Here is a 20,815-nt window from a genome sequence, read left to right as displayed (position 1 = left end):
GAACTCCTGACCTCAGGTAATCTGCCCGCCTCTACCTCCCACAGTGCTGGGTCACAGGGGTGAGCCACCGCGCCTGGCCTTACATGGCATATTAATATACAAAGGGCATCACCGTCCTCACGCCAGAGTTCGAAGCTGAGGTTCTGTGATGTTGACTGGGTTGCTCTGTTTTAGGGGAAAGTGCATTAATGCATATGGGATTATAATGCCCGGTATTTCCCTTGAACTGATTAATCAAGCCCCAGAGAAAGATGACTGGATGGTGCAGGGATTAATTTGGGTTAGGCACGGTCACTTTCTCCTGAGTGAAGTCAGGTGGGTGAGGAGTTGGGGCGAAGTTATTCAAGTCCAGGCAAGATTACAGCCGGAGGGAGGTAAAGGAAGGCTGCTGGTTGAGGTTATTTTCTGAGGATGAGTGACTTCCCTAAGCTTGCACTTTGTTGCTATGCTTTTTCTACAGACCGTACCTCTCCCACCACACTTTTCTACGCAGGAGTCCTGAATGATTAGAAAGAAGCAGTTAAGATGACAGGGCTCGAAGTCTCAGGCCCAGTTTTGAATATCGATTTGCCGCTTTCTACCCCAGGCAAGCCATTTAACTTCTTTGGGGCTCAGCTTCCCCCCTTGGTAAACAGGACAAACTACACTGTCAGAATTATACGGCACTTCAGTAACTAAGTTACAGTTAACATATTATTAGCACAATTAGCACCGTAACACCCCCCCACCCCAGACTCCTACTAAATGCGCACGTTTGCTAACCCTGACATTCAAGTCGCAGTACCCCGCCCCCCCCGTATTCTATTTTATTCATTTTTGAGATGAAGTCTCACTCTGTCACCCAGTCTAGAGTGTAGTGGCGTTTCCCTGGCTCACTGCAACCTCTGCCTCCTGGGTTCAAGCAATTCTCCTTCCTCAGCCTCCCTAGAAGGTGGGATTATAGGCGCCTGCCACCACGCCCGGCTCATTTTTGTATTTTTATTACAGACAAGGATTTCACCATGTTGGCCAAGGTGGGCTTGAACTCCTGACCTCAGATGATCCACCTGCCTCGGCCTCCCTAAGTGCTGGGTTTACAGGCATGAGCCACTGTGCCCAGCCCTCTGTACTGTATTTTAGACGGAATGTCGGGAAAGGACGAGAGACTTACCTAAATATCCCAAGTAAATATGAGGTTTTAGAGGAAGATCTTGACAGCAAAATGGGGTAACTGGACTTAGTTCTTTCGAGGAACCCTTTGGTCCCGGGCTTTGAGCAGCCAAAAGGGAGAGGGTGGGGGCCCCTAGTAAGCTCAATATGCAGGTTCTAATCAGCAGTGGAGAACGAAAGCGGGAAGGACAGGGAGCAAGACAGGAGGAATACTCACCAACTTCACACCTCGCCTCCAAGAGCAGGTCCTGCGCTGGGCCAACTGGCAATCACAGAAAAAAGGCGGCCACGCCCAGCTCCGTGCCCACGAGGCGATAATCCTTGGGGAGCGCTGAGCCCGTGATGTTGCTGCTGCCTATTGGCTGCAACCGGCTCTGAACGACCAGCCCAGGGAACAGGCACTTTTCTGCACCTGCGTGCACCATTTACAGGTGCTGCTCCTGCCAAGGGGCTGCCTTGACCCCACACACCTGCGCTCAGGGCGCCCGGATGCTAACAGCCTTCAGCTGGCTGTCCCGGAGCAATTAGTGTGTGTGTGTGGGTGAGAGAGAAACAGATACGTGTGTGTGAGAGAGAGTGTGTGTGTGAGAAAGAATGTGCAAGACAGAGACAGTGTGTGTGCATGTGACAGTGTGTGTGAGACAGTGTGTGTGCGTGTGAGAGTGTGAGACAGAGTGTGTGAGAGACTGTGTGATGTGAGTGTGTGAGAGAGACTGTGTGTGTGTGAGTGTGTATGAGAGTGTGTGAAAGAGACTGTGTGTGTGTTGGGTGCCCTTATTTTACATAATCCGGAAGTTGCACTTGGCTTTTTATTTTTTGTGTATTGACAAATTATAATTGTATATTCTCGTGGGGTCCAGTGTGATCTTCTGTGTACACAATTATTAAATCAAATGATTAAATCAAGCTAACAAACACATCCGTTGCCTTGAATACTTATTTTTTTGTGTGTGGTGAGAACACTTGAAATGTACTCCCTTAGCCAGCTTGAAACAGAAGTTTATAGTTTTGATAAAGTCCAGTGTATTCAGTTTTAGTTTGTTTTGATGTGGACTCTTGCTCTGTGACTCAGGCTGGAGTGCTCAGTGCAAACTCCGCCTCCCGGGTTCAAAGGATTCTCCTGCCTCAGCCTCCCGAGTAGCTGGGATTACAGGCACCTGCCACAACGTCTGGCTAATTTTTTGTATCTTTAGCAGAGATGGGGTTTTGCCTTGTTGGCCAGGCTGGTCTCGAACTCCTGACCTTGTGATCCACCCACCTGGGCCTCCCAAAGTGCTGGGATTACAGGCGTGAGCCACCGTGCTTGGCCACTTTTCTTCATATACTTTAGAATTTGCCTGTAAATTTCCACTAGAGTACTTTGGGAATTTTATGGTCACTGCAATAACTTTGTGAATACAGCTGAGGAAAATTGTCATCTTTGAAAGACAGTGTTCCTATTCATGAAGTTTGTATATTTCTCTATTTATTAGGTATTCTTTATTTTTTTCTTTTGAGACAGGGCCTCACTCTGTTGCCCAGGCTGGAGTGCAGTGGTGCAAACATGGTTTACTGCAGCCTCGACTTCCTGGGCTCAAGTGATCCTCCCACTTGGCCTCCCAAAGGGGTGGGATTACAGGCGTGAGCCACTGGGCCTGGCCATGGCACAACTTTTTACTTTTTTTTCTTTTTTTTTGAGACAGAGTTTTGTTCTTGTTGCCCAGGCTGGAGTACAATGGTGCGATCTCGGCTCAATGCAACCTCCACCTCCTGGGTTTAAGGGATTCTCCTGCCTCAGCCTCAGGAGTAGCTGGGACCACAGGTATGCACCACCACGCCCGGCTAATTTTGTATTTTTAGTAGAGATGGGGTTTCTCCAAGTTGGCCAGGCTGGTGTCAAATTCATGACGTCAGGTGATCCGCCTGCCTCGGCCTCCCAAAGTGCTGGGATTATAAGCGTGAGCCACCGCACCCGGCCACAACTTTTATTAAGTTTATTCCTATTTGAGATTATTGATACCAGTATAAAAGAAATTTTGTTATACTTTTAAAAACTGCTTAATAGTACATAGGAATACATTTTTATTTTCATATATCAAGTTGTTGTGTGTAGGATCTTATTAAATTCACTTTTTGTTATTTTTTAATCCCCTGGGTTTACCCAGCTTATCAGTTCTTGTTCTACATATGTAATCATGTTGTTTGTGAAAAATGACAGCTTTATTTCCATCTTTATAATGTTGTATTTATTATTCCTCTTATTGCCTTGTTCCACTGACTAGAACGTCCAGTACAAAGTTAAATAAAAGTTGTGACAGTGGCTAGTTCCTTTTCTTTCTGTCTCATTTTTATCTTAGGGAAAGAATTTTCACTACTCTCCAATAAACATGTTAGCAGTAATTTTTTAGAAGCCCTTCCTCAAATTAAATAAGTCACCATCGGTTCCAAGTTTGCTAAGTGTTGTTTAAAAATCATAAATTGATGTTGAATTTTATCACCTTTTTTTTTTTTTTTTGCATCTACTAGGTTGGTCTTCCTGAATCTGAAATAGTTCCTGCCGGCTTTGTGTTCCTGTTCCTTCCTGTCACTGAGGCCCTGTCATTTTACCTCAGCACGTTCTATCCTGCAGGCACATGATATGCATTTGTCTTCTTATTGGTGATGTTAACTTTGAGCACTTGGCTAAGGCACCATCTGCCCTGTTTTCCCACTACTCTTACTTTGTAATTCACATGTAGTTTCTGGGGAGAACCTTAAAGACTCGTGAGTACACTGAGTCTCCATCTACCGGTTTCAGCACCTCCTGATGGTTTCTCTAATGCCACATTTCTTTCTTTCTTTTTTTTTTTTTTTTTTTTTTTTTGGAGACGGAGTCTTGCTCTGTCACCCAGGCTGGAGTACAGTGGCCAGATCTCAGCTCACTGCAAGCTCCGCCTCCCGGGTTTACGCCATTCTCCTGCCTCAGCCTCCCGAGTAGCTGGGACTACAGGCGCCCGCCACCTCGCCCGGCTAGTTTTTTGTATTTTTTAGTAGAGACGGGGTTTCACCGTGTTAGCCAGGATGGTCTCGATCTCCTGACCTCGTGATCCGCCCGCCTCGGCCTCCCAAAGTGCTGGGATTACAGGCGTGAGACAAAGAGACATGTGTAAAACAGTGAGGGAGGACTAGGTAGTGGGGAGGGAGGGAGGGAGGTGACGGGGGGGAGGGAGGGAGGGAGGGAGGGAGGGAGTGGAGGCGCGGGAGGGAGGGGTGGAGGGAGGGAGGTGGACGGATGAGGAGGGAGGGGAAGGAAGGAAGGAGGAAGGAAGGAAGGGAAGGGAAACGGAAGGATGAAAATCGAGAAAGGGCACGGCAGGGAATTTGGTAGGCAAGGAAGAGAGAGGAAGGAAGGAAGAAGAAAGATAAAGAAGAACGAGAACGAAAGCAAAGAGAAAGAAGAAAGAAAGAAAAAGAAGATAAGAACGAAAAAGAAACAAAATAGACAAATGAATCGGGGGGATTGGGGAGAGGGGGATGTTGGCGAGGGAGGTGCGGGGAGGTGAGGGAGGTGCGGGGGGAGGGGGGAGGAGGGATGAGCGGAGGGAGGGAGGGGGGATGGAGGAGGGGAGGGAGGGAGGGGGATCCGAGGAAGCGGGGAGGGGAAGGACGGGGAGGGAGAGGGAGGTGAGTATGGATAAGGCTATGGAGGTGGAGTTGTTGGTCCGGGGTGCAGGGATTGAGAGCCGGAGGGTATGGGCATGGGACTTGGGAGGCAGCTGTGTAGTGCAGCGTAGGCGGGGACGGTAAGGAAATGGAAGGAATGAAGTAAGGAGGTAGATGTACTGCAAGGACTGAAGGACAGTACGCATTGAATTGAGCGGAGTTGGAGTTAAGTCCTTCCTGTCCTCGTATTGGAGTTATCGGTATGTAGTTATGTCTTTTCTTATGTATTTTCTTCTGTCTTTTAGGTCACTTATTGTTCTTTTATTTTATTTTCTTCGTTATTTCTTTCTTTCTTTATTACTTTCTTTCTTTCCTTACTTCCTTCCTTCTTCCTTCATCCTTAATTTATTTCTTTCCTTTCTTTCTTTTCTTTCTCTCTCTCTCTCTTTCCTTTCTCTCTCTCTCCCTCTCTTTCTCTCTCTTTCTCTCTCCGTCTCTCCCTCTCTCTCTTTCTTTCTTTCTTTCTTCTCTTTCTGATGAGGTCTCACTATATTGCCCAGGCTGGAGTGCAGTGATACAATCTTGGCTCACTGCATCCTCCACCTCCCGGGTTCAAGTGATTCTCCTGCCTCAGCCTCCAGAGTAGCTGGGACTACAGGCATGTGCCACCACGCCTGTCTACTTTTTGTATTTTTAGTGAAGACAGGGTTTCACCCTGTTTGCCAGGCTGGTCTCGAACTTCTGACCTCAGGTGATCCACCTGCCTCAGCCTCCCAAAGTGCTGGGATTACAGGCATGAACTGCTGCGCCTGGCCTACTTTCAAAATATTCTTTTTCCTTTGCGATGAATTGCCCTATGCTGCACCTCCTTTGCTGTGTGTCTATTGTTTAAATTCTTTTAAACGAAGACAAGAACCGAGGTCTCATAACTGCCACCCACATTTCTACCATTATTTAGTTTGATGATTAAATTATTCTAGATTTGGGCCAGGGCGTGGTGGCTCAAGCCTGTAATCCCAGCACTTTGGGAGGCCCTGACGGGCGGATCACGAGGTCAGGAGATCGAGACCATCCTGGCTAACACAGGTGAAACCCCGTCTCTACTAAAAAAAATACAAAAAACTAGCTGGGCGAGTTGGCAGGCGCCTGTAGTCCCAGCTACTCGGGAGGCTGAGGCCAGGAGAATGGCGTAAACCTGGGAGGCGGAGCTTGCAGTGAGCTGAGATCTGGCCACTGCACTCCAGCCTGGGCGACGGAGCGAGACTCCGTCTCAAAAAAAAAAAATAAATAAAATAAAAAAAAAAAAATAAATAAATAAATAATTCCAGATTTGGCCAGTGAGAACTCATTCAATCAGGCTCCTTGTTCCTATTGCTATGTCCTCATTATTATTATTATTTTTCAGAGACAGGGTCTCTCTCCATTGCCCAGGCTGGAGTGCAGTGATGCATCATGGCCCATTGCAGCCTTGAACCTCTGGGCTCAACTGAGCGTCCCACGTCAGCCTCCCAAATACCTGGGACCACAGGCATGCACCATCATGCCCAGCTGATTTGTAAAACATTTTAAACGTAGATGGGGTCTCCCTATGTTGCCCAGGCTGGTCGCTAACTCTTGGGCTCAAGCAGCTCTTCACCTTAACCTCCTACAGTGCTGAGAACACAGGTGCCAACCACTGGCCTGGCCCCCATTGTTCTCTGAGCATTGTCTTACTTCTGGCACAAGATGTTTCAGACCCATTCTGCACATTCCCAGCACCAACTGTGGAGTCAGCTCTTTCTCTGAAGATTCTTGGTTCCTTTAATGAGGAACGGTACTTAGAAAACAGCACCTGAGTACCAGTGTGCTGTTTCTATGACACCATTGTTTCTACACTTAGGTTTCCTTTTCATGGCTGAATAGTACTCCATTGTGTACAAGCACCACGTTTTCTTTGTCCATTGATCTGTTGATGGACTCTTAGGTTGCTTCGAAACCTTGGCTATTGTGAACAGGGCTGCAATAAACATGGAACTGCAGATATCTCTCTGATTTACTGATTTATTCGGGGTCTACACCTAGCAGTGGGATTGCTAGGGTTGGGGTTGAGGACCCCAACTCCTCTGGCTTTTGAAATAAAATTTCTTCAGAATTAAGAAACCAACCTGGGCCTGGCGCAGTGGCTCACGCCTGTCATCCCAGCACTTTGGGAGGCCAAGGAGGGGCGGATCATGAGGTCAAGAAATCAAGACCATTCTGACCAACATGCTGAAACCCCGTCTCTACTAAAAACACAAAAAAATTAGCTAGGTGTGGCAGCGCACGCCTGTAGGCCCAGCTACTCAGGAGGCTGAGGCAGGAGAATCGCTTGAACCCAGGAGATGGAGGTTGCAATGAGCTGAGATCGTGCCACCGCACTCCAGCCTGGCCACAGAGTGAGACTGTCTCAATAAATAAATAAATAAATAAACAAACAAACAAATAAATAAATAAATAAAATAAAAGAAAGAAAGAAACCAACCTGAATGATACCTGATTGTTACATTGTAAAAAGATGGCTGTTTCAGAAGGGGGAAAAGAAAACCACTGTGATTGCTTTCTAGATCTTTGAGTTCTAAATGCTGCCATAACTAATTTAAGAGTGTAGTAGTTAGTTAGGACCTTAAAAAGTTAAGAGTTACACTTCGGCCGGGCGCAGTGGCTCAAGCCTGTAATCCCAGTACTTTGGGAGGCCGAGACGGGCGGATCACGAGGTCAGGAGATCGAGACCATCCTGGCTAACACAGTGAAACCCCGTCTCTACTAAAAAATACAAAAATCTACCCGGGCAAGGCGGTGGGCGCCTGTAGTCCCAGCTACCTGGGAGGCTGAGGCAGGAGAATGGCGGGAACCCGGGAGGCGGAGCTTGCAGTGAGCTGAAATCTGGCCACTGCACCCCAGCCTGGGCGACAGAGAGAGACTCCGTCTCAAAAAAAAAAAAAGAGTTACACTTCATTTTTAGAGCTCCTTTAACACGAGGTGGTTTCCTGTTTCCTAGTACTTGCTACATTTATTATCTTCCTTAGAAGTTCCTTGTGCACACTTTGCCCAGACACATTAAGGAACAGGTTTCTTCCTTAACAGTTGACGGACCAGTCTACCGGTAAATAAATCACACTCTAAAAAATTTCCAATTGCATTCATGCATATTTTTAATTAAATTTTTCTAATACCCTTGAAGATATGAAGACATATCTCCAAGAGGAGATGTTTACATGACACATTCAAAGACGTTTTGGTAGCCAGGAGTAGAGTGGGTGGAACTCGCCTTACCCTGGTGCCCCAGTGCAGTGACTAATCTATGTGTTAACACATGACACTCTGTAACATTGATAGGGTTATTTGGAGGTCATGCCCTACACCAGTTCCCAGAACGAATGGAGCCATTCCAGACTCAGGATGGCCCACAAAATAGGCAACTGTTTCCCAATTTCTCATTAGGAAAAAAATACCCAGAGGGCCACCAGATCAGTCGCCAGAGGGTCCAGGTTGATTCATCCCTATTGCGTCACCACAGCGCTAAGAATTCCAGTCGTGTATTATCTTCAGGATGTCTCCTTCCACTGCAGGGCCCTCCAGTCTTGCCAGCATATCTGCTTCATTACTGTCTTTCTTCTCCCTGGGAAGGATAAAAACAAGGTTTTGTTTTCTTACATTTGGTTTTCTTTTGCAGCCCTGAAACAAGGAGGCAAAACCTCTAGAACAGAAAGTTACCACCTAGGAGGCCACCCTGGCCCCATGCAGTTGGTCAAAGTGAATAGGGGTGCTCTCGGGAGCTCAGGAACGAATTTGAAGTGCCTTGGGGTTCAACCAAGACATTTTCAATGATCCCTCCTCCTGTAAATCACACCCTTGGATGGCTCCCTGTCTCACTGGATCAGGGCTAGACTGTAAGGCCAACAGAACAAGGCAGATGCGATGGGATGTCACTTTCAAGATTAAGTAATAAAAGACTGTGGGTCTGTTTTGGGCTGTCAGTCATCTCTCTGTGCCACCGTCTCCCTCTGCCTCTGCCTCTCTCAGCCTCTCGTTCTGGAGGAAGCCGGCTGCAATGTCATGAGCAACTCCCTGGAGAACAACTGAGGCCCGCCCCCCCACCAGCCCACAGCCACACAAGTGAGCCTGGAAGCAGATTCAACAGCCATCATCAAACCCCAGCCAGTGGCTCCACTGAGACCTCGGGAGATACCACGAGCTAGAACCACCCAGTCACATCGCTGTCGCATTTCTGACCCTCAGAAGTTGTGTAAGACAATACGCCTTTATACTGTTTTAAGTTACTAAGCATTGAGGTAACTCATTGCATAGCAACAGATGACTAATACACCAGGAAAAATTGTATCCTTCACCCGAAACCCACCACGGATTGAAAACATGTGTTAGGCACTGTGCAAAGTGCCATGTGTGTGACTTTTCTTTCAGTCATCATTAAATCTCCATGGGGAAAGACACCATCCCAGTTTTATGGATGAGCAAATTAAGGCTCAGAAAGATTGACTTGTTCACTGCTATGTAGCTGGTAAGTGGTAACATCAAACTCAGTTGTTCAGGAAGAAAAGGTGAAGAAATGAAGAAAAGAGAAGACAAAGACAAGATATCAGACAGGTGAATCCCAGTTAACAGTTCCTTTAGGTAAAAGTGGGAGTTGGGGGTTTGAACAGCTACACGGAGGGAACTATAAATCCCCAGGAAACAAAAGCAGAATGGTAGCAACACCGGAAACAATCGCATCCCAGGTCCACCATCTCACTTTCTATTTTTAGAGTCAGGGTCTCACTCTGTTGCCCAGGCTGGAGTGCAGTGGTGTGATCATGGCTCACTGCAGTCTCAACCTCCTGGGCCTAAGTGACCCTCTCACCTCAGCCTCCTGAGTAGCTAGGACTACAGGCATGCACCACCATGCCTAGCTAATTTTTGTATTTTTTAGTAGAAGATAGGGTTTTGCCATGTTGCCCAGGCTGGTCTGAACTCCAGACTCAAGCGATCCGCCTGTCTCAGTCTCCCAGAGTGCTGGGATTAGAGGCATGCACCACCACACCCAGCCCAGCATCTCATTTTTTACAAGGAGCTTCTCTTGGGTGATTGGTTTTGCACAGGGAATCCAGTGGAGACTTACAAAATGACCTCCTTTCTCTTCTTTTGACTTGAGAGGGCCTCACGTAAGGTCAGAATACCATCAACTTTGATCACATTCTTGCTCAAGTCCAGATGTCTCAGATGTTGGTTTTTACAGAGCATGGAAGCCATGGCCTGGCAGCAGATGGAGGTGAACAGGCAGTTTTCCAGCCTGTGACAAAGAAACAGACAGCAGAGAAGTCATCATGACTCATCTGAGAGCTCAGCTGGTGTGACAGCTTACAGCCGAGAAATCACACTAACGGGAATGCGTAATGTTGTTTCAACCATGTCTCAAAGAGGTGCCGTGTGTCATCAGTACAATGCCGGCCCATGAGAGTCCTTGAACAAAGAGTAAAATTCATGGATTATTAGATTAATGGGTTAATGGGTTATTATGGGAGTGGGATGGGTGGCTTTATAAAGAGGGAAAGAGATCTGAGCCTGTATACAGCATGCCCAGTGACTCACTAGTGACCCTGCAGAGAGTCCGCACCAGCACTGAGGCTCTCACCAGATGCAGCCCCTCCACCTTGGACTTCTCAGCCTCCATATCCCTTTCTTTATAAGTCATGCAGTTTCAGGTATTCTGTTATAAGCAACAGAAAACAGACTAAGACGGATGGGGTCCACGAATTTTATACTGAGCCAAGTTACTGCTCATGGCCGAATCTAGATTAAAAAAATAATCTCATACAAGCAAAGACCTAGAAAATACTGCATAAACACTTTCAAGTATAGAAAGTTCTTTTCTACCTGAAAATATATTTCACTCAATCTAAGAGATAAATCAACATTTAAAACCCAAACTAGATTTGAGGAGTCAAAGAATCATGACTGGCAGTGAATTCATACTGAATTTAATTTGAGAAGCAAATCATCAACAAAAATGAACACCATTATCCAAACTAACCCTAGAAATGAAAGATGTACTGCAAGACAATAATTTAAACGAGCTAGATTAAATACCAAGATTATACTAACAGCGAGCAAAAAATTTGGATCGAAAGAGGCAAAATTAGTTTCATTTTCTGATCATGAGAGATGTTTACAAATCTTTTGCAAATACTAAAGGTAACCAAAGAATTAAAAAGAGAATGAATGCTTTTATATTACTGGCTGGCATATATGTTAGCAAAGAGACCATAAAAAACAGGGAAATATATACATTATATATTTTCATATATAAATATATTAATGTAATTAATATAAATATTTTAAATATATATAAATATATAATATATATTTATATAATATAAATTATGTATATATAAATATATAACATATAATATATAAGTATATAATACATGAGAGAGGTTCCAAGATGGCTGAATAGGAATAGGTCCAGTCTGCAGCTCCCAGTGTGAGCGACGCAGAAGACGGGTGATTTCAGGATTTCCAACTGAGGTACCAGGTTCATCTCACTAAGGCTTGTCAGACAGTGGGTGTAGACCACGGAGCAGGGTGGGGCATTGCCTCACCTGGGAAGCACAAGGGGTCAGGGAATTCCCTTTCCTAGCAAAGGGAAGCTGTAACAGATGGTACCTGGAAAATCAGAATACTCCCACCCTAATACTGCACTTTTCCAGTGGTCTTAGCAAACGGCACACTGGGAGATTATATCCTGCGCCTGGCTTGGAGGGTCCCATGCCCATGGAGCCTCACTCATTCCTAGCACAGCAGTCTGAGATCGAACTGCAAGGCAGCAGTGAGGCTGAGGGAGGGGCGCCCACCATTGCTGAGGCATGAGTAGGTAAACAAAGCAGCTGGGAAGCTCAAACTGGGTGGAGCCCACTGCAGCTCAAGGAGGCCTGCCTGCCTCTGTAGACTCCACCTCTGGGGGCAGGGCATAGTCGAACAAAAGGCAGCAGAAACTCCTTCAGACTTAAACGTCCCTGTCTGACAGCTTTGAAGAGAGTTGTGGTTCTCCCAGCACGGAGTTTGAGATCTGAGAATGGACAGACTGCCTCTTCAAGTGGGTCCCTGACCCCCAAGTAGCCTAACTGGGAGACACCCCCCAGTAGGGGCCAACTGACACCTCATACAGCTGGGTGCTCCTCTGAGACGAAGCTTCCAGAGGAAGGATCAGGTAGCAACATCTGCTGTTCTGCAATATTTGCTGTTCTGCAGCCTCCGCTGGTGATACCCAGGCAAACAGTGTCTTGAGTGGACCTCCAGCAAACTCCAACAGACCTGCAGCTGAGGGTCCCGACTGTTAGAAGGAAAACTAACAAATGGAAAGGACATCCACACCAAAACTCCATCTGTACATCAACATCATCAAAGACCAAAGGTAGATAAAACCACAAAGATGGGGAGAAACCAAAGCAGAAAAACTGAAATTTTTTTTTTTTTTTTTTTTTTTTTTTTTTTTTTTTTTTTTTGAGACGGAATCTCACTCTGTCACCCGGGCTGGAGTGCTGTGGCCGGATCTCAGCTCACTGCAAGCTCCGCCTCCTGGGTTCACGCCATTCTCCTGCCTCAGCCTCCCGGGTAGCTGGGACTACAGGCGCCGCTACCTCGCCCGGCTAGTTTTTTGTAGTTTTTAGTAGAGACGGGGTTTCACCGTGTTAGCCAGGATGGTCTCGATCTCCTGACCTCGTGATCCGCCCACCTCGGCCTCCCAAAGTGCTGGGATTACAGGCTTGAGCCACCGCGCCCGGCCAAAAAACTGAAAATTTTAAAAATCAGAGCGTTTCTTTTCCTCCAAAGGAACGCAGCTCCTCACCAGCAATGGAACAAAGCTGGATAGAAAATGACTTCGACGAGTTGAGAGAAGAAGGCTTCAGACAATTGGTAATAACAAACTTCTCTGAGCTAAAGGAGGATGTTCAAACCCATCACAAAGCAGCTAAAAACCTTGAGAAAAGATTAGACGAATGACTAACTAGAATAAACAATGTAGAGAAGTCCTTAAATGACCTGATGGAGCTGAAAACCATGGCACAAGAATTACGTGACGCATGTGCAAGCTTCAGTAGCCGAGTCGATCAAGTGGAAGAAAGGGTATCAGTGATTGAAGATCAAATGAATGAAATGAAGGGAGATGAGAAGTTTAGAGAAAAAAGAGTAAAAAGAAATGAACAAAGCCTCCAAGAAATACGGGACTATGTAAAAAGACCAAATCTACGTCTAATTGGTGTACCTGAAAGTGACGGGGAGAATGGAACCAAGTTGGAAAACACTTCTCAGGATATTATCCAGGAGAACTTCCCCAACCTAGTGAGGCAGGCCAACATTCAAATTCAGGAAATAGAGAGAACGCCACAAAGATACTCCTCGAGAAGAGCAACTCCAAGACACATAATTGTCAGATTCACCAAAGTTGAAATGAAGGAGAAAATGTTAAGGGCAGCCAGAGAAAAAGGTCGGGTTACCTGTAAAGGGAATCCCATCAGACTAACAGCGGATCTCTCGGCAGAAACTCTACAAGCCAGAAGAGAGTGGGGGCCAATATTCAACATTCTTAAAGAAAAGAATTTTCAATCCAGAATTTCATATCCAGCCAAACTAAGCTTGATAAGTGAAGGAGAAATAAAATCCTTTACAGACGAACAAATGCTGAGAGATTTTGTCACCACTAGGCCTGCCTTACAAGAGCTCCTGAAGGAAGTACCTAAACATGGAAAGGAACAACCAGTACCAGCCACTTGCAAAAACATGCCAAATTGTAAAGACCATCCATGCTAGGAAGAAACTGCATCAACTAATGAGCAAAATAACCAGCTAATATCATAATGACAGGATCAAATTCACACATAACAATATTAACTTTAAATGTAAATGGGCTAAATGCTCCAATTAAAAGACACAGACTGGCAAACTGGATAAAGAATCAAGACTCATCAGTGTACTGTATTCAGGAGACCTGTCTCATGTGCAGAGACACACATAGGCTCAAAATAAAGGGATGGAGGAAGATCAACCAAGCAAATGGAAAACAAAAAGGGCAGGAATTGCAATCCTAGTCTCTGATAGAACAGACTTTAAACCAACAAAGATCAAAAGAGACAAAGAAGGCCCTTACATAATGGTAAAGGGAACAATTCAACAAGAAGAGCTAACTATCCTAAATATATATGCGCCCAATACAGGAGCACCCAGATTCATAAAGAAAGTCCTTAGAGACCTACAAAGAGACTTAGACTTCCACAAAATAATAATGGGAGATTTTAACACCCCACTGTCAACATTAGACAGATCAACGAGACAGAAAGTTAACAAGGATATCCAGGAATTAAACTCAGCTCTGCACCAAGTGGATCTAATAGACGTCTACAGAACTCTCCAACCCAAATCAACAGAATATACATTCTTTTCAGCACCACATCACACTTATTCCAAAATTGACCACATAGTTGGAAGTAAAGCACTCCTCAGCAAATGTGGAAGAACAGAAATTATAACAAACTGTCTCTCAGACCACAGTGCAATCAAACTAGAACTCAGTATTAAGAAACTCACTCAAAACTGCTCAACTACATGGAAACTGAACAACCTGCTCCTGAATGACTACTGGGTACATAACAAAATGAAGGCAGAAATAAAGATGTTCTTTGAAACCAATGAGAATGAAGACACAGCATACCAGAATCTCTGGGACACATTTAAAGCAGTGTGTAGAGGGAAATTTGTAGCACTAAATGCCCACAAGAGAAAGCAGGAAAGATCTAAAATTGACACCCTAACAATCATAATTAAAAGAACTAGGGAAGCAAGAGCAAACAAATTCAAAAGCTAGCAGGAGGCAAGAAATAACTAAGATCAGAGCAGAACTGAAGGAGATAGAGACACACACACAAAAAAAACCCTTTAAAAAAATCAATGAATCCAGGAGCTGATTTTTGGAAAAGATCAACAAAATTGATAGACTGCTAGCAAGACTAATAAAGAAGAAAAGAGAGAAGAATTAAATAGACGCAATAAAAAACAATAAAGGGGATATCACCACCGACCCCACAGAAATACAAACTACCATCAGAGAATACTATCAACACCTCTACACAAATAAACTAGAAAATCTAGAAGAAATGGATAAATTCCTGGACATATACACTCTTCCAAGACTAAACCAGGAAGAAGTTGAATTCCTGAATAGACCAAAAACAGGTTCTGAAATTGAGGCAATAATTAATAGCCTACCAACAAAAAGAAGTCCAGGACCAGAGGGATTCACAGCCGAATTCTACCAGAGGTACAAAGAGGAGTTGGTACCATTCCTTCTGAAACTATTCCAATCAACAGAAAAAGAGGGAATTCTCTCTACCTCCCTAATTCATTTTATGAGGCCAACAGCATCCTGATACCAAAGCCTGGCAGAGACACAACAAAAAAAAGATAATTATAGACCAATATATCTGATGAATATTGATGCAAAAATCCTCAATAAAATACTGGCAAACCAAATCCAGCAGCACATCAAAAAGCTTATCCACCACAATCAAGTTGACCTCATCCCTGGGATGCAAGGCTGGTTCAACATACTCAAATCAATAAACGTAATCCAGCATATAAACAGAACCAAAGACAAAAACCACATGATTATTTCACTAGATGGAGAAAAGACTTTCAACAAAATTCAACAGCCCTTCATGCTAAAAACTCTCAATAAACTAGGTATTGATGGGATGTATCTCAAAATAATAAGAGCTATTTATGACAAACCCACAGCCAATATCATACTGAATGGGCAAAAACTGGAAGCATTCCCTTTGAAAACTGGCACAAGACAGGGATGCCCTCTCTCACCACTCCTATTCAACATAGTGTTGCAAGTTCTGGCCAGAGCAATCAGGCAGGAGAAAGAAATAAAGGGTATTCAAGTAGGAAAAGAGGAAGTCAAATTGTCCCTGTTTGCAGATGACATGATTGTATATTTAGAAAACCCCATTGTCTCAGCCCCAAATCTCCTTATGCTGATAAGCAACTTCAGCAAAGTCTCAGGATACAAAATCAATGTGCAAAAATCACAAGCATTCTTATACACCAATAACACACAAACAGAGAGCCAAATCATCAATGAACTCCCATTCACAATTGCTTCAAAGAGAATAAAATACCTAGGAATCCAACTTACAAGGGATGTGAAGGACCTCTTCAAGGAGAACTACAAACCACTGCTCAGCGAAATAAAAGAGGACACAAACAAATGGAAGAACATTCCATGCTCATGGATAGGAAAAATCAGTATCATGAAAATGGCCATACTGCCCAAGGTAATTTATAGATTCAATGCCATCCCCACCAAGCTACCAATGACTTTCTTCACAGAATTGGAAAAAACTACTTTAAAGTTCATAGGGAACCAAAAAAGAGCCTGCATTGCCAAGACAATCTTAAGCCAAAAGAACAAAGCTGGAGGTATCATGTTACCTGACTTCAAACTATACGAGGCTACAGTAACCAAAACAGCATGGTACTGATCCCAAAACGGAGATATAGACCAATGGAACAGAACAGAGTCCTCAGAAATAAGACCACACATCTACAGCCATCTGATCTTTGACAAACCTGACAAAAACAAGAAATGGGGAAAGGATTCCCTCTTTAATAAATGGTGCTGGGAAAATTGGCTAGCCATAAGTAGAAAGCTGAAACTGGATCTCTTCCTTACACTTTATACACAAATTAATTCAAGATGGATTAAAGACTTACATGTTAGACCTAAACCATAAAAACCCTAGAAGAAAACCTAGGCAAGTACCATTCAGGACATAGGCATGGGCAAGGACTTCATGTCTAAAACACCAAAAGCAATGGTAACAAAAGCCAAAATTGACAAATGGGATCTAATTAAACTAAAGAGCTTCTGCACAGCAAAAGAAACTACCATCAGAGTGAACAGGCAACCTACAGAATGGGAGAAAATTTTTACAATCTACCCATCTGACAAAGGGCTAATATCCAGAATCTACAAAGAACTTAAACAAATTTACAAGAAAAAATCAAACCACCCCATCAAAAAGTGGGCAACGGACATGAACAGACACTTCTCAAAAGAAGACATTTATGCAACCAACAGACACATGAAAAAATGCTCATCATCACTGGCCATCAGAGAATGCAAATCAAAACCACAATGACATACCATCTCACACCAGTTAGAATGGTGCAATCACTTAAACAAGTCAGGAAACAACAGGTGCTGGAGAGGATGTGGAGAAATAGGAATGCTTTTACACTGTTGGTGGGGCTGTAAACTAGTTCAACCATTGTGGTAGACAGTGTGTCAATTCCTCAAGGATCTAGAACTAGAAATACCATTTGACCCAGCCATCCCATTACTGGGCATATACCCAAAGGATTATAAATCATGCTGCTATAAAGACACATGCACACATATGTTTATTGTGGCACTATTCACAATAGCTAAGACTTGGAACCAACTCAAATGTCCATCAATGATAGACTGGATTAAGAAAATGTGGCACATATACACCATGGGATACTATGCAGCCATATAAAAGGATGAGTTCTTGTCCTTTTTAGGGACATGGATGAAGCTGGAAACCATCATTCTGAGCAAACTACTGCAAGGACAGAAAACCAAACACTGCATGTTCTTACTCACAGGTGGGAATTGAACAATGAGAACACTTGGACACAGGGTGGGGAACATCACACACCAGGGCCTATTGTGGGGTAGGGGTAGGGGGGAGGGATAGCATTAGGAGATATACCTAATGTAAATGACGAGCTAATAGGTGCAGCACACCAACATGGCACTTGTATACATATGTAACAAACCTGAATGTTGTGCACATGTACCCTAGAACTTAAAGCATAATAATAAAAAAGAATAAAAAAGTGTATAATATATAACATACTGTGTATTTACATATTTTATATGTATTTTAATATATTTATAGATACATATACTTATATATAATATATAAAATAAGTATATACATATAAATATCTATAAAATAAGTATCTATGTGTCTGTACATATATATGTGTATAGATATGCATACATGTATCTTTATATACATATATACGTATATGTGTATATGCATATCTTTATATATGTAGGTACTGTATATGTGTATATGCGTATCTTTACGTAGGTACGTATATGTGCATATGCATATCTTTATATATGTATATGTGTATATCTGTATCTTTATATACATATGTGTGTATATATATCTCCTAAGTATAAAATTCAATTTCAGAAGACCAGTCATATCAGGTATCAGTCTAAAACTGACAAACTCTGTTATCTTTTATTCAACTAGAAGAATATTTTCTAAAACAATTATTAACACAGATTGCTGCATCCCACCCTCAGAGTTTCTGATTTCCTAGGTCCGAAGTGGGGCCCCAAAATTTGTATTTGTCCTGCCCAGGCGAAACTGCTGCTGATCCACACTTTGAGAACCACTGCTCAGAAGCTTCCCAGTTCTCCAATTCAATGGAGGGAATGATCCAGAAATTTAAAAAGACAGCACTTTCCTGTTATATATTCCATCCTGAGAGATGCTTATACACAATTTCTGCTGATCTCATAGGAGGAGATGAGGGGCCACTTACTCCAGGATCTGTAATGTACAGTCAGGGTTCTTCAGGGCCTCACACAGCAGGATCACTCCATCATCCTTCAGGCTATTAAAACTCAGGTCAAGACTTTTCAGGGTTTTATTTTTACAGAGCGCAGAGATCATATTCTGACAGCAATTAAGGGTCAAGTCACACTTTCTCAGCCTGCAAAGAAACACAGGTTAAAAAAAAAAAAAATGAAAACACCCTTAGGTTTTACTTCTTTGTTTTTGGGTTCTGTTTTTATTTGTTTGTTGTGTGTTTTCTGTTTTTGCATAACGGCATAACCAAGATGCAATTAATATACCACACAATTCACCCACTTAAAGTGTACCAAACATTGGTTTTCAGTCTATGTATAAAGTTGTATGATCATCACCACAATTTTAGAATATTTTTGTAAATTCAGTTTAGAATATTTTTGTCGCCCCTCAAGGAAAGCCCTGGACACTTTAGAAGCCACTTCTCCCTTCTTCCCTCAACCTACTCGTACCCTAACACCACTAATTTGCTTTCTTTTTCTAGATTTGCCTATTTTTGGCAAGTTATTTAAATGGAATCATACAATATGTGACCTTTTGCATTTAGCTTCTTTCATCTACCACAATATTTTGAAGATTTGTCCATGTTGTAACATGAATCAGTATTTCATTTAACAAATAACATTCCATCATGTGAATATACCACACTTTCTTTATGTCTTCATCAGGGCACAGACACAGGTTGTTTCCAGGTCTTGGGTATTATGAGTATTATGAATAATGCTGCTGTGAACTGTGTGCAGGTTTTCATGTGGAGGTGGGTTTTTATTTCTTTTGTGGATATACCTACAAGTGGGACTGATGGCTCACAGATTAAGTCTGTGTTTCACCTTTTGAGGAACCGCCACAGCTGCTTTCCAAAGCAGTGGCACCCTTCCCTGCTTCTTTTCGGGAAGCTAAAAGTATCGATGTTTCGGGGCTATTTTGCACCACCTCATGCCTCTCACAATCGTTTGCTGAGGTTTACTACGCTTTGGGTGTTGAACTAGAGGATGGGAATTAAAGGCAGGAATTAGGGCCCCTGCCTTTTAGCAGCTTTTATTCTCATGTGAGACAAGAAATAAAGAGGCAGATTCAATAGGTTATGGTTCAGTGATGTCCTAGTAAACCAGCTCTCTAGAGCAAACAAACAAAAGCCCTAGTGTGTAGTGACTGCCAGTTTCCATGGTGCAAACACTTCTGCCATGGCTGATTTCAAGCTATGAAAATGAACTGCCTTGTGACAGAGCAGGAACATCGTCATCTTGGACAGACACTGCCACTTTAAGTTCCAGCTCCCTTTGTAGCCTCATGCATTTCAAGGAAATCACTTATCTCCTAATTACAAGTGGCTAGAAAGAGCAGACAGTAAAACACAGATAAGACAGCTTGGGCACAGAGGGAGGTTGGGGGGGGAAGTCTCTCATGTAACTGCCAAACTCCACCCTCATACCATGAGCCCCAGTAAAACAGCAGGCCTTAATAGCACATTCCTATCCCTTCAGGTGCACTAAGACAGGGAAGCTAAAAGCAGACTCAGTGGATATACCTGCAGCTGCAGGAAGATGTATGGGAACAGACACACAACTTTCCCTCCCAGATAAGCACAACCAAGAGTCACAGAAGCAGTCCAAGTCTCTGATAAACTCTCCCACTCTGAATCCTTAAAAACTCTTAGTCTATAAGAGAGTGTAGCTCTAACCTAACTCGGCCAGAAGCCCCTCTTAGGTTTGTTTTCTCTAAAATAAACCTGTCCTTAATTGTCAAGCCACTTTTTGCATTTCTTTCCTCTTTCTTCAATTCTTACACCTTGAGGTAGTCGTTCTTACAGTGATGAACAGATAGATGTCAATATTCCTTAAATTTAAAATACCCTGCCGTCTCTCTGAGTTCACTCCTGGGTATCTTGGTACACAGTTTGAGAACTCTGCCTCTAGATCATTTGCCTCTGAATCAGAAATAATAACCCTCCTCTCTATTACGCTTTTCCCCTCAGTACCAGCACCATGCCTAACATGCAGTAGGCACCTAATAAATATGTGACATAAATGAACATATAACAGATTCTCTTCATCACCCTGTTCTGCTCCAGGGAGTTCCAAGAAGAAAACATTCTGGGACTTACACCAGCCTCTGCAGAGGACATCTCAGGTATGACAGGGCATTCCAAATATGCTTGGCCCCTTCATCTTTCAAGGCATTTTCCGCCAAGCTCAGGTGGGTCAGCGTCTTACTCTCCCCGACACAGAAGGCAAGGCTTTCACAAGAAAGTTGTGTAATGTTGCAGTTCTCTATCCTATGGGAGAGAAGCACATGGATGACTAAATGGAGAAGGGTCTTGGTCTCACACAGAA

The 20,815-nt window shown here is 43.6% G+C and overlaps 1 protein-coding gene across 1 annotated transcript in view; it reads right to left on the bottom strand.

Moving 5' to 3' along the window:
* Nucleotides 1-271: 271 nt before the first annotated feature.
* NLRP8 (NLR family pyrin domain containing 8) overlaps nt 272-20,815 on the bottom strand; it is a 48,550-nt gene continuing 28,006 nt past the window's right edge. Inside the window, exons 7-10 of the mRNA XM_030942359.1 lie at nt 20,587-20,757; nt 18,436-18,606; nt 9,905-10,075; nt 272-356 (exon numbers count right to left, since the gene is read on the bottom strand). Coding sequence (XP_030798219.1) covers nt 272-356; nt 9,905-10,075; nt 18,436-18,606; nt 20,587-20,757 — 598 coding nt within the window. The remainder of the gene's footprint in view (nt 357-9,904; nt 10,076-18,435; nt 18,607-20,586; nt 20,758-20,815) is intronic.

This window comes from Rhinopithecus roxellana, chromosome 12 (genome assembly GCF_007565055.1).
Source record: "Rhinopithecus roxellana isolate Shanxi Qingling chromosome 12, ASM756505v1, whole genome shotgun sequence".
Classification (NCBI taxonomy): Eukaryota; Metazoa; Chordata; class Mammalia; order Primates; family Cercopithecidae; genus Rhinopithecus; species Rhinopithecus roxellana.
This window is presented reverse-complemented; position numbering and strand designations above follow the sequence as displayed.